General features: G+C 40.2%; 1 protein-coding gene across 1 annotated transcript in view; it reads right to left on the reverse strand.

The window, feature by feature from the left end:
* Positions 1-15,287, reverse strand: part of myo10l3 (myosin X, like 3) — an 81,876-nt gene that overhangs the window by 40,202 nt on the left and 26,387 nt on the right. Inside the window, exons 2-10 of the mRNA XM_049484869.1 lie at positions 14,039-14,140; positions 7,078-7,236; positions 5,481-5,668; positions 4,537-4,671; positions 4,054-4,192; positions 3,653-3,737; positions 2,209-2,315; positions 883-1,012; positions 218-336 (exon numbers count right to left, since the gene is read on the reverse strand). Coding sequence (XP_049340826.1) covers positions 218-336; positions 883-1,012; positions 2,209-2,315; positions 3,653-3,737; positions 4,054-4,192; positions 4,537-4,671; positions 5,481-5,668; positions 7,078-7,236; positions 14,039-14,140 — 1,164 coding nt within the window. The remainder of the gene's footprint in view (positions 1-217; positions 337-882; positions 1,013-2,208; positions 2,316-3,652; positions 3,738-4,053; positions 4,193-4,536; positions 4,672-5,480; positions 5,669-7,077; positions 7,237-14,038; positions 14,141-15,287) is intronic.

Raw genomic sequence — 15,287 nt, forward strand, 5'->3', positions numbered from 1 at the left:
CTAAGAAACTAATCCAGTCCGGATAGGGCTAAATACTGTACAATACTCCAACAAAGTGGCACAATATTTCTACTAAGAGGCACAATATTAAATATCTATTATATATCTAATATATTTCACCAAAAGGGCACAATTATTCCATAATATTCCAATGGAGAGTGCACAACATTACAAGTAAAGGACGCAGTATTCAGTATGTGTGTGTGTGTGTGTGTACCTGTTCCACAGTGAGTGGTGAGCAGATTTCCTCCCCCCGCAGGATGATGGAGCGTTGAGTCAGAACTTCAGACAGCTGGAACCCGTCCAGCCCCAGCAGATCACTCACACTGCTGACCACTGCAGACCATTCAGACCAGAGACAGCTCTACTTTAGAATCTACTGCACGTAATGTAGTAATTTCAATAATTTACTAAGCAACCTAAATAAATATTTTAGTAAATTATATATATATATATATATATATATATATATATATATATATATAATTCAGTAACTGAAATAAACAATTCAATGACTAACATAAATTATTCAGTTACTGATAAATGTAAAAATGATTCAGTAACTGGAATAAATTATTTAGTGACTAAAATAAATGATTCAGTTACAGACACAGTAGAAATGATTCAGAATCTGAAAGTATAAAAAGGTCCAATAACTGAAACAATTGATTCAGCAACTAAAATAATTAATTCAGTTTCTGATACAGAATAAATGATCCAGTAACCTATTAGTATGAATGACTCAGTAACTAATATAACTCATTCGGTAAGATATAAAATAATTAAATTATTAATTAACTAAAATGAATGATTCAATAAATTAAATAAGTGAACACTATCATGTCTCTGCTCTGGTGTACCTGTGCTCAGTGTGTCTCTCACCTCCTTTAGTGGTGATCTGAGCGCCTCCTGCTGTCATGAACTCGATGTTGCCGATGTGTAAAACTCCCGACAGCAGCTTAAACACATCCCGCACCTCCTCCTCCGTAAACTCCATCACCTTCAGAGCCTCCTGCACTCACACACACACACACACACCATTATATCATCACTATCATATATTTTCAGTACTGCTTATAAAAACTGTTTTTTGTTAGTGGAAAAGTCTCTTTTTACGTTGTGTCATTTAACTTTCTGAATTTATTTATTTAACCAATGAAGTTCAATAGAATATATTTGGTTTATAATGTCTGTTTCTTACATGTCCTTTGACTTTAATTTGATTGCAATATTTTTTATTATTATTATCTGCATCATGCCCTAGTTTTCTTTAATTGGATTTATTATAGAATAATTATAATTATAGAGTAATTATAGAGTAATGTAGAAATAGTTACAGATTAGAAATAACATGCAGAATATAAATATATGCAAAATTATACAAAATAAATATAAATTAAAAATTAAAAATGGGTAGTTTTGATGCACACTGTCGAGTATGGATGGGGTATAGCTGAAACAGCCTCTAGAATAATAATAACTAATATAATAGTAATATAAGTGATAAAATAAATATTTGTGAATGTGAAATTGCCTCTGTTGTCCTAATTTTTGTTCTGATGGAAGGTCCAGATTTAGATATGTGTTTATTATGTACTGGTATATTGTTTGAGTTCATGGGACGTCCCATTAAACGTGTGTGAGAGATAAGGCTGTGCTGCCCTCTGGAGGTGCAATGTTATAATACCTCTTCTTTAATTCTAGCTCAGACTAAAGGCCATTGAACACCACATCCAATTTTTTAAAACATACGCATTTACAGTCCATTCCAAATCCCTTTATTTTTGCTATAGAATAGACATGAATATCTATTTTTTGAGAGCTTATGCCTGTCTGGCCCCATTTAAAGAGGATAGAATACTAAAAACTTGTCAAAGTCGGTGTTAAATTTCCTGTACATTAAAAGTGACTCTCGTTTTTTTGTCCAAAAAGTTTGTACGCAGTTTAAAAGGGCCTTTAGTCTGAAGCGAGATTTGCCCACGGCGCCACACAAGCTACAACATCCACTGTCTTCTGCAGCCAGCCAGCATCTCCTCTTCAGCTCCGTCAGGCTGATCGACTCGGCCTGTCTGTTTCCTGCTGAAACTCCAGACTGGAAATAGTGTGTGTGTGTGCAATAAAATGCTGTGTGTTGCTGTGTGTGTGTGTATGGGTGTGTGTGTGTATGTGTGTGGAACAGCAGTAAAGCTGAATGTGGAGTTTTCTCACCATCACACTGAGGAAGAGCTGCTTATCATCCAGACTGCTGTCCTGAACACAGCCTGACTGACTCAGATAGTGATACGCCTCCGGAGAGTCCAGCAGCAGGTACAGCTCTACACACACACACACACAAACAAATGTATAATATTTCATATAATAAAAATACTGTATAACAATTATATGATCCAAGGGCTTACTCTGACAAACTGCAATACACTATAGTAAATGTTCGGGGAGCTCTATAATGCTCTAAAATGTTCATAAGGTCCATACACTCATTCTAAGAGACTATAATACACTACAGTAAGTGTAGGGGGCGCTCTGTAATGCTGTATACACAACAGTAAGGGTAGAGGGTGCTCTATAATGCTGTATACACTATAGTAAATGTAGGAGGTGCTCTATAATGCTGTATACACTATAGTAAATGTAAGGGGAGCTCTATAATGAGGTATGCACTATAGTAAATGTAGGGGGAGCTCTATAATGAGGTATGCACTATAGTAAATGTAGGGGGTGCTCTATAATGAGGTATGCACTATAGTAAATGTAGGGGGTGCTCTATAATGAGGTATGCACTATAGTAAATGTAGAGGTTGCTCTATAATGAGGTATGCACTATAGTAAATGTAGGGGGTGCTCTATAATGAGGTATGCACTATAGTAAATGTAGAGGTTGCTCTATAATGAGGTATGCACTATAGTAAATGTAGGGGGTGCTCTATAATGAGGTATGCACTATAGTAAATGTAGAGGGAGCTCTATAATGAGGTATGCACTATAGTAAATGTAGAGGGAGCTCTATAATGAGGTATGCACTATAGTAAATGTAGGGGGTGCTCTATAATGCTGTATAAACTATAGTAAATGTAGGGGGAGCTCTATAATGAGGTATGCACTATAGTAAAGGTAGGGGGAGCTCTATAATGCTGTATACACTATAGTAAATGTAGGGGGAGCTCTATAATGAGGTATGCACTATAGTAAATGTAGAGGGTGCTCTATAATGAGGTATGCACTATAGTAAATGTAGGGGGTGCTCTATAATGCTGTATAAACTATAGTAAATGTAGGGGGAGCTCTATAATGAGGTATGCACTATAGTAAAGGTAGGGGGAGCTCTATAATGCTGTATACACTATAGTAAATGTACGGGGAGCTCTATAATGAGGTATGCACTATAGTAAATGTAGGGGGTGCTCTATAATGCTGTATACACTATAGTAAATGTAGGGGGAGCTATATAATGCTGTATACACTATAGTAAATGTAGGGGGTGCTCTATAATGAGGTATGCACTATAGTAAATGTAAAGGGAGCTCTATAATGCTTTATACACTACAGTAAATGTAGGGGAGCTCTATAATGCTGTATACACTATAGTAAGTGTAGAAGGAGTTCTATAATGCTCTATAATGTAGGAAGCAGCGTGCTCCTCTAACTCCCTTACCTCTTTGCTCATGGTCAGCCCCAGATAGTAGTGAGTAGAAGATGTGATAATTTCGTTCCCCTGGGTTCTGCCGGACCACCCGGTTCTGTAAAAAAATAAAATATTTATTTTTTGGGATAAAAAACAAAAATTGGTAAAAAAATGATGATGTGACATCAGGGCAGACATATTTAATTAGGAGAAAAGAGTCCCAATAACTGTAAATAAAACTGAATTCATCCAGACTATGAAGAAACACATGAGGAATCATGTAGTAACTTAAAAGTTTTAAATAAACCAAAATACTCTGAAGCATTTAGGTGCTCTTATCTGCTGGTTTTGGGTTCCAAGGACCCTAAACCACCAATTTACCAATTACTGCAGCTAAAAAGGCATAAAAAAGCAATGAGAATCAGTCAGACCTTCTCCAGCAGGTAGTCGATGATGCAGCCCCCCTGAATGTTCCCGCTCTGGGAGAAGTGCAGCTGGATGAACTTGCCGAAGCGGCTGGAGTTGTTGTTGTAAACGGTTTTGGCATTTCCAAACGCCTCCATGATGGGGCTGACGGGAGAAACACAAAAAAAAACACACACATTTTTTCTTAAAAACAGGGTCCTACTTTATACAGCACCAGCAGTAGGCTGGGAAATATATCATAAATAACTCCAGGTTGCTGGGGTCTTACTTGTTGGTTTGTTAGGTGGTCACTATAGTAATGAAGGTGGTTGCTGGGGTGTTGCTAAATGGTCCCAACAGCTGTTTGTGTGTTACTAGGTGATTACAACAGTTTCTAGTAATTCTATAATGTTCCAGGTGGTTGCTATGGTGTTACTAAGTGGTTGCCAAGGTACAGAAATGTGTAATTACTAATGCTCTGTTTGTGTGTGTGTTTGTGTGTGTATTACCTGCTCTGTACGATGGCCTGCTCTACTCTGGTGGTCTTCTCTGACAGAGCAGCTCCAGTAGAACTTTGACTCATAACAGACAGAAACTTCAGCAGCAGCTTTGTACTCTCAGTCTTCCCTGCACCACTCTCTCCACTGCACACACACACACACAAAATATGCAAACATAAACATGATTGATGATAGATTTGAGTAAACTGTTTTTGAATAATATATATTTTATTGCGAAAATGCCCTTAGACCCCAAAGAAATTAAAAAATTATAGTTTAAGCAGCAAGTCATATTATATGTGAATAAAAATCAGACATAGCTCTTTCCCACTGATTTGGAACCGGCACCATACTGGTTCGTGAACCTAATTTTGAACCGGTTCACCACGTTTCCACCAACAAAAGTAGGTTCCATAACCAGGAACGTTTGTTTGCAGCTGGACCAGAGAACACTGTGCAGTGCCCTCTGCTGATGACATTAGATATGACATTTTGATGGTTCTGCTAAAACTGTTGGAAACGCGGGCTGGTTCACTGAAAATCACCACAGTTCTTTTAAGCCTAAACAGAACAGAGTTCTTTTGGTGGAAAAGCTCAAACATTGCACTGATAAATTCATTACAACGTTTTCTGACACCAAAAATCAGTACAATACAATATATAGTAACATGTTGAGTTTCTAAATTGAACTTTAAATGGATTTATTTTAATAATAAAAAGAAGTAAAGGGTACAGGTTGCAGTTGATATCAGTTAATGCATCACACTAGGAGTGATGAGTGGATAGAGCACCATCTACCCACCCAGAGAGAGCAAAAAGCCTACTGTGCTCTCTCAGACTCCGGCTGCTGATGGCAAGCAGTATGATGTAGGATCCAAACCAGCGATCCTCAGATCATAATGTAAAATCCCATCGTTCTGTGATACAGTGTTTTACTAGTGTATTGGTGTTACCTAATCAGCACACACTGGCTGTCCTGTCTCTTCCACAGGCAGCGGTAGCACTCGTTGGCGAGGGCGAAGATGTGGGGGGGCAGCTCCCCCAGCTGGTGTTTACTGTAGAGCTCCACCGCCGCCGAGTCGTACAGGCCTGAGATCTGCTTATACGGGTTCACTGCTGCCAGGATGGAGCCGATGTTGGTCTGCAGGGAGAACATGAAGCTTAACACTTCTGATCATAATACATAGATCATAAAATAGATCTGTGATCTGGTTTAGACTCTCAAGAACAGTCCTGAACCAGATAACTAATTTGTGGTCAGAAGAAAAATTTATATTTTTAAATTTATAAATTAATATTAATAAATAGATTGCAGTTCTGATTCGTGTCTGGTTTCTGTGGTGTTGCTATGCTGTCCGTGGTGGTTGCTAAGGTGTTGCTAAGTGGTTGCTAGGTGGCTGCTAAGGTGTTATCATTGTGTAGGTGTTTATAAGGTGTTGCTAGGTGGTTGCTACGGTGTTGCTATGGTGTACGTGTTGGTTGCTATGGTTGGCTAAATGGTTTCCAGGTGGTTGCGCAACATGCAAACACATTTTGCTATGTGGGAATGTTTTGTGAGAAACTGCTAATTTATAATATGCTTGCATTATGTTAATATGTTAATAAAATAAATTATTAGCTTCTTTAGCTTTGTAGCTTCGGTGCTTCAGCGCTTGTTGGTGGGATTAATGACTGCTTAAATTTTACGCTATATTAGCCTTTTAGCTCCAGTACTAACTGGTGGGATATAAGTTTTAATTAATTGTTAGCTTCTTTAGCATTAAAGATGCTGTGTTAAATTGTGGGGTAAAAGATTGCACTAGCTTTTAGCTATATTAGCCTCAAAGCTCCAGCACTAATTGGTGGGGTATATGATTGCATTGCTTTGACCATAGCTGCAGTGCTAATTGGTGGGTTATGTTATTGCATTATTTTGACCATAGCTTTATTGCTAATTGGTGGGCTATATGACTGCTTTAATTTGACCATAGCTTTAGTGCTAATTGGTGGGGTATATTATTACATTACTTTGACCATAGCTCCAGTGCTAATTGGTGTGAAAAAAAAACTTCCGTTAGCTTTCCATCGTTTACTCGTTAGCCATTTAGCACCATTGCTAACTGGTAGGTTCCACTGCAAAGCTGACGAAGCACTGCACAGACTGATGGACTGTGTTTGCTGGTGGGGGTGCAGGTCAGGTCATTAGCGCCGGCCTCAGTATTGACCTGTGGTCAGCTCGTCTGACCTCCAGCGTCCTGTATGTCCTGCTTATATTCAGACAGGAATCTGTCCTCTGTTGTAATCTGGTTAGGTGGATGCTCCTGCACTCTGCACTCACCAGCTGATGCTCTAATCTCGTTAAGAAAGACCACAGAACCCAGATTAGACCCGGTCTGCAGTGGAATGAGCCCAGGGTTCTGAGCTTTGGGTTGTATTTCTCAAAAATCATTAAAATCTATTTTATTTAAGCTTAAATCTGAAATGTAAGCCTTAGGAGCACACAACAGGTCACCAGCTATCTGCTGATCTATTAGTGTAGCAGGTGTGTGTGTGTGTGTTAGATGGTCTTACGTAGATCAGGTTGCTGCAGTAGCGAGTGTACAGGTTGTGCAGGATGGACTCTTCATGCAGTTCAGACAGAGTGGACATGTCCTCCACCCCGTTCATACTGGACACGTCCATCATCATCACATTCAGTCTGCTTATATCTGCACCGTTCATAGTGATCACCTAAAAAAAGAGAGACAGAGAGAGAGAGTTCATTTAGTGGTGACTCTAACAACCACATATAAATACCCTAACAACCACCTTGGATACTATTGTAAAGCTACCACCTAACAAACATCTAACAACCACTTAGGACACTGTAGCATCCATGTAGTAACACCTCGGCAACCACCTGGAACACTGCGGCAACCACCTAGAAACCCCCAAGTAAAACCTGAGACAATGTAGCAATCACCTAGTAACCTATCAATCATCTGGGGCACTGTCACAAACACCTAGCAACACCCATATAAAAATCTGAGACAATGTAGCAATCACTGAGTAACCTAACAATTTTCTGGGACACTGTAGCACCTACCTAGCAACACCCTATGAACCCCCTGGGACACTTTAGCAACCACCAAGCAAAGTTATATAAAGACCACCAAATAACAAAGAAGCAACCACTATTGTACAGCTACCACCTAACAAATGCCTAACAACCACTGTAGCATCCATGTAGTAACACCTTGGCAACCACCGGGAACACTGCTGAAACCAATTCAAAACCTAGCAACACCCAATTAAAAACCTGGGATACTGTAGCATTCACCTAGTAACCTATCAATCGACTGGGGCACTGTAACAATCACCTAGCAACACCCCAATAAAATCATCAGACACTGCAGCAAACATTTAGTAACCTAACAATTATTTGGGACACTGTAGCACCTACCTAGCAATACCTTATGAACCACCAGGGACAGTTTAGCAATCATCAAGCAAAACTATAGAAACCACCAAAAAAACAAACAAGCAATCACTATTGTACAGCTACCACCTAACAAATGCCTCTGTAACAACCACTCTAGCACCCACAAAGCAACACCTTGGCAACCACCAGGAGCACTGCTGCTACCACCTGGCAACACCTAATTAAAAACCTGGGATACTGTAGCAATCACCTAGTAACCTAACAATCATCTTGGACACTAGCAACCACCTAGAAATACCATAACAACCACCTGGAATACTATTGTACAGCTACCACCTAACAAGCATCTAACTTAGGATTGTATCAACCACATAGCAATGCCCGAGCAGCCAACTAGGACAGTGTAGTAACCACATAGCAAAACCTTGCCACCACCTGGATCACAATCATCTTGAGCAATGTAGAAATCACCAAGTAAAACTATATAAACCATCATATAACACCCAAACAACCACCTAACAATATCCCAGATACCCACTGGGAAACTGTGGGAACCATCCTGCAACATTATGATAACAACAGAGAGAAAGACAATGGGACTACAGTGAGGACCTGGGGGTCTGTAGGTATAAGTGAGAGCAGGTATACTCACAGTGTAGTACAGCAGTGCTCACTGAGCGCGCTCTGTTACACACCGGCTGCTCAGATCTTTCTGCTCAGTCATCTACACACACTTTACAGTAACCAGGCCTGACTGAGCTCCTATAGAGGGCGCCAGAGCTGCAGTTTTAAAGATACCACAGTGCTGATTAGACTGAAGTTCAGATTCTGCTCACAGATGGATAAATTACCACAAGCGAAGGACCTTTCAGTGGTTCCTTAATGCAGTAGTACCTTTAACAGGTTGTAATGGACCCCCATAACAGTGTAGTTTAAAAAACACAATCTTAATGTTAGTGTAAAAAAAAACATTACTTTAGTGTAAAGAAATGTAAATACATGGACACTTTTACTTGGAAACTTTGCTTGGAAACATGTTTCTAACAAAACCTTCAACTTAACTTATATACTTATAGCAGAACCTATACACTTTGTTCTAGAATAACCACCTAGCAACACCCTGGCAACCCCCTGGGGCACTGTAGCAACCACCTAGTAACACGTGAGTAACCAACTGGGCCACTGAAGCAAAAACGTAGCAACAGCTTAGCACCCACCTGGAACACTGTACCAACATTCTAGCAAGACCCTGGCAACCCCCTGGAACACTATACCAATGTCATAGCAAGACCCTGACAACCCACTGGGACACTGTAGCAACCACCTAGCAACACATGGGCAACCAATTGGGTCACTGTAGAAACCACCTTACAACAGCCTGGCAACTCCCTGCCTGGGACACTGTAGCAATCACATAGCAGCAAACCTAACAAAGCAAATATGTAGCAACTACCTGAGATACTGTAGCAATGCACCTAATCACCTAGCAACATTCTAGCAATCACCTAGGACACTGCATCAATCACAGCCTTAAAGTTTGTGAGAACAACTTTGTAATACAAATAATTCCTATGAGGCTTGGGAAACATGGCTCTAATAAAAATAAAGAAAAGCAAAATATTGTCCATGACTAGACCTCTGTCTAAACCCCTGTATTGGGAAAGTTTGTAAATGTTTTAAAATAATTAGAAAACGTGAAGTTGAGGACTTTTAATGAAACCGTGGATACGAGAACTGGTGGTAGTTCCTGTAATTTCATGGGTGATTGCTAGGGTGATTTTAGATGGCTGCAACGGTGTCCCAGGTGGTTGCTAGGGTGTTGCTACATAGTAGCGATACAGTAATACCCCATGTGGTTGCTAGGGGGTTGCTTAATTGGGATTTTGCTGCTGCTGTTGAATGAAATATTAGAGGAAACACTGCATATTTTAAAGGGATCAATGGATTAATCTCACCTATATATCTGATTTAAAGAAATGCTTCTTTAGCACAGAAAAAGTGAATGGTTATAATTGGTATATAATTAAGAGTGTAGAAGGTTGAGGGTGAGTTTTAAGGTTAGAGCCGAGCGGGAGTCGTCTGGCCGGTGGTCTGGGATCCTGCTGTGACTCAGCAGGAAGCACTGCTGTTAAGGTCAGAGGAAACACACAGTATGGAACGTGAGCAACCAGCCACAGCAGAGGTCAGCGGGGCGGTGGGGAAGTTTTGGGGGGTTTAAGACGTTCCAGCATGGAATTCTCTACATTCCTGCAGCTGATAAAGACGGAGAACACTTGGCACAGACTCCGAAACAGTCGACACACCCTGAAACCTCGCAGGCCTGCAGATACTGTACTGACATAATTAATAAACCAATAATTACAATTACTGCCCTGTGTAAAAGTGTGTTTACCAAGCCGCTCACAAAAACTGCATTATCAACTTACTGTACAGTTTATAGACATAGCCTTAATACTTATAATACTATATATTAATACTAATATTTACATTTTTGTTTATTAATAAGTGAGAGGAGCCCAATAACATGAAAGAGTTGATGTACCAACTTTGTTTGAAAACAGGGGTTTTATTTTATTTGTTTAGATTATTTAACATTATTATTCTTTTAATTCTAGTGTAAATATTCTTTAAAAAAGTATTGCTTTACAAAAGGGTGTAATTGCACTATTATTCATTAGTATTCAGGGTTTTCTCTAGCAACACCCTAGCAACCACATGAGGTATTACTGTATCGCTACCATGTAGCAACATCCTAGCAACCACCAGGGACACTGTAGCAACCACCTTGCAACACCCTAGCAACCACATGAGGTATTACTGTATCGCTACCATGTAGTAACACCCTTGCAACCACTTTGAGACACTGTAGCAACCACCTTGCGACACCCTAGCAACCACATGGGACACTGTAGCAACCACCTTGCCACACCCTAGCAACCACATGAGGTATTACTGTATCACTACCATGTAGCAACACCCTAGCAACCACTTTGAGACACTGCAGCAACCACCTTGCGACACCCTAGCAACCACATGGGACATTACTGTATCGCTACCATGTAGCAACACCCTATAAACCACTTTTGGGATACTGTAGAAGCCATCTAAAATCCTCCTAGCATTCACCCGAGAAATTACAGGAACTACCCTAACAACCACCACTTCCTGTATCCACAGTTTCATTTAAAGCCCTCAACTTCACGTTTTCTAATTATTTTCAAACTTTACAAATAAATAAAAAATATACATAACTATACAGGATACACATATACATATATAACAATTAAATATACAACATAAATATAACATACATATATTAGTGATATCAAATGATAATAAGAAGAGCACCATTAAGACGCAATTATTTCTAGGACTATATATGAATAATATATGAATAAGCAGCAGAGTGAGACAGGATGTCCTTCAAACGCATCAATACATCAATTAAATAATCGATCATCACAATAAAACACATTCACACTCACACTGCGTTCACTACAGCAGCACATTATAAATACTGTTGCTCATTTCTGGGTAAATTCTCCATCAAAAGGACCTTTGTATTAAATTCTGAATTCCCCGGGGCTGAGTGTGTGTTTGTGTGTGTGTGTGTGTGTGTGTGTGTGTGTGTGTGTGTGTGTGTGTGTGTGTGTCAGGCGGAACATAAGCTTGTGTGTCCCCAACCGGGTTAATCACACACTCTGATAAGCCCAGATACCCTAACACTCCAACTACAAACAGCAGGAGCCACTGAAATCCTCTAAACACGCTCAGTTAAGTAATATCTCATCTCAGGGATTCCAAACTTTAGGCTCCTTACTGTGACTCAACCAATCAGATACTACCACACACATAACCCACCACATACCACGCAGGTACTACCAATCAGATACTTCTCAACCAAATATACACCATGTACCCAATCAATTACCAATAAATCCACCAAATCTGACTCAATCTAACCTACCAGACACTTGATCAAATATATGCCAAATAGCAGTGAATCATCCAAACACCAATCAACCCAAAAATAGTTCTAAATCCACCAGACACCACTCAACCCACCACATACAACCAAACACCACTCAACTCAACAATTACTACTTAACCCATTAGATACCACTCAGTCAAGCAGATACCACTTATTCCCATTGGATATCTCTCAACCAATTATATACTACTTGCCTGCCAGCTACTAAGCAACAAACTCGGAACAACTCAACCCAAGTAAAACCACTCAACCAATATCAAACATTTAGATACTACTCATCCACCACATACCACTCAACCCACCAATACCTCTCAATCAGCCAATCAGCACTCAACCCACTAATACCACTCAATCAAACAGATATAACTTAACCCCCACCAAATACTACTCAGCCAAGCAAATACCACTCAATCCACCAGATACCACTCAACCCACCAAATACCACTCAATCCACCAGATACCACTCAACCCCACCAAATATCACTCAAGCCACAGAATAGTACTCAACCAACCATATACCACTAAACTAATGAGTCAACACTTCCAGCAAACATCACACAACCAATCAAATACCACAAATAAAACTCAAGCAACGAGGTACCACATATACCATTCAGTCAACCAGGTACCACATATACCACTCAATCAACTAAGATACCACAGATACCACTCAATCAACCAGGTACACTGGTATACCAGACACAACTCAACTGATCTCAACCACCTTAAGGCCTTTCATTTACCAAATATCACTCAAACCACCATCCAGACAGCATTCACAACACCTAATCACCCAACTAATTAGACACCACGCAACCCAGCAAATCCCTGGTAGAATTTCTAGTAGAAGTTGTAGAACAGTGTGTGGTCCATAGTGGACAGGGTGAGGGTGAGGTTGAGGGTGGGTGGGGGAGTCAGTCAGGACTAACAGTAACTAACAGAAAATGAGATAACGCAGTAAACAGTGGAGGCGGGCGGCAAGCTGTTGTGTGTCTGGCTCATTAATGTCCATCAGACGGGAGGAGGGCTGGCACTGTGCCAGAGTAGGAACACCCCCCCAACCAGGACCCTCCATGTGTCGGGATCACACCGGCTGATTACAGATTAAATAAACACCAGCGTCCACCGAGGACAGAGAATGAAATACGCCAGAGACAGGAAACCCAGGGCTTAACCCTCAGACATGTAGAGTTTTAACTCTTATTGTGTTTTAGAAGTGTTGTGTAATTATGTAACAACAGATCGTCTCTTACATGTAATAAGATGCACCATGCGGAGAAAAGAAGCATATTTGATGCCATGTATACATACCATATATCACAATAACGATATTTATAACGATATATATAATGATTAATAGCTAAAATGTGTTATTTATGGAACTGCGTAGGTAAAACTACTGACCACTACAGACCAGGACCTCTCACTGAATGTTTATACAGAAAGCCTCACATTTAGTCCAGTTAACTGCAACAGATTTGTGACCAATCCCCTGGGAGCAATTTAATATTCAAAAAAGCCTGAGGCACACCCACAGTGTCTGTATGTGGGGTTTATGTTGGAATATATTTAAATATATTTGATTATGTATGAGCTACTGTTCAAAACACCACATTCACTCTTATCAACAAAATAAACAAATATTTTATTTCAAATATATATCATAGATAAATACAGATCATTAGTCTGATATCTTGTATTGCATCCAGGTAATCATAAATTAAAACTAAACAATAAAATGAACCAAAAAATAGCTGACTCTACTTTTTTTTCTTAAATTTAGCTTAACCACTTAACCCACCTACTCATTAGGACATGTAATGCCCCTAACACTAGGAGGCGTCATTGAAGTACCACTGCCCTGATATATCTGCTAATCAGTAATGAGGGGACAGAGCGCCACCTACTGTACCCACCCAGACAGAAAAAATCCAACTGTGCTCTCTCGGACTCCGGTTGCTGCCGGAGAAGCAGCATGATCCGAAATTCTCAATCACAAGTCTTGGGCCAAAGTGTCACTCTAAAACCACATCTCTAACCTGATTGAGAAACGTTGAAAAATCTGGAAAGAATCTGTAATAAAAGTTAATTCTAACAGCTTTAATATCCAGTACACTTACCTGTCCATACTCTGAGGTAAAGACGACAGAATTGTCATCATAGCAGCAGCTGACCGTGCAGGGATGGAGCTGACCCTTCTCCCGCACCCACACACGATCACCCTGTAACACACACACACAACAAGCAATATTGATCAATCATCTCATTCATCATTATTATCATTCTGAGCTGAAATCTGGCATTGGTGATATGGAAGTGTGCAGATGGTGATAAATATATTTTTTTAAGTATAAAGTGTAGAACTTGGTTCTAAAGCCACTTGATTGTATAGAGAAATAGAATTAGTTGAGGTTTCAAAAATCAGAAAGACCACTTTGTTGACTAGCATGTTACTTACTCAACTTAATTTTCATGTTGTTCACCACCACTATTGGCCAGCATGACCAGCATGACCACCATTTTCTAGTATGACCACCAACAACTTGCCTGATAACCAGTGACCTGCATGATCATCAGTGACCACCATGACCACCATTGACCAGCATGATCACCAGTGACCTGTATGATCATCATTGACCAGCATGACCACAATTCACCACCATGACCACCACTGACCAGCATGACCACCATTGACCAGCATGATAACATGTTAATCCTGCTGTTTAACCACCTTGGTCAAGCTGACCAATCACTTGGTTATGCCAGTTATAATGGTCATGCATGTTCATGCTTGGCTTAGATGCTCGCTGGTCATTGGGGTCAGCCAGCATGGTGACGTTGGGGATGTTGGTCATGCTGCTAAGACAACACTGAGACAGTTACTCCAACAAAAGCAGGATAAACGCTTTTTAATACCTTTGATTTTAGAAGAAACAACAATTAAACTGGTTTCGTTAATACTTTTGTCTTGTGTAGTGTATGTAAATGATGTAAATAAGGTGGTTCCTGTGACATCAGAGCTTTCTCAGTTTAGTATCGGTCCATGGCCGTTGGTTTAGGAGGATCTGGACACTGTGTTTGGTCTCAGGAGGAGCTCTTTATCTTCAGCTCTGCTCTAAACAGTCGTGAGTCGCGTCCTGTTTTTGGGTCATTAAAAAACAACAAAGGCCAGAAACTCCCGTCTGAAAGGAGCCGGGTCTATTTTTGACCAAACCACTAACACACACTAATGCACACACACACACAAACACACACTAACACACACACACTCTCTACTGTTCTACATAAGGCCTGGAGAACACATGGAGAATCACAGGAACCCGGGCTGATTACTGAGACGCATGGTAGCTTCCTGTCTGCTGTGTGTGT

The sequence above is a fragment of the Astyanax mexicanus genome, chromosome 11 (genome assembly GCF_023375975.1).
Source record: "Astyanax mexicanus isolate ESR-SI-001 chromosome 11, AstMex3_surface, whole genome shotgun sequence".
Lineage (NCBI taxonomy): Eukaryota > Metazoa > Chordata > Actinopteri > Characiformes > Acestrorhamphidae > Astyanax > Astyanax mexicanus.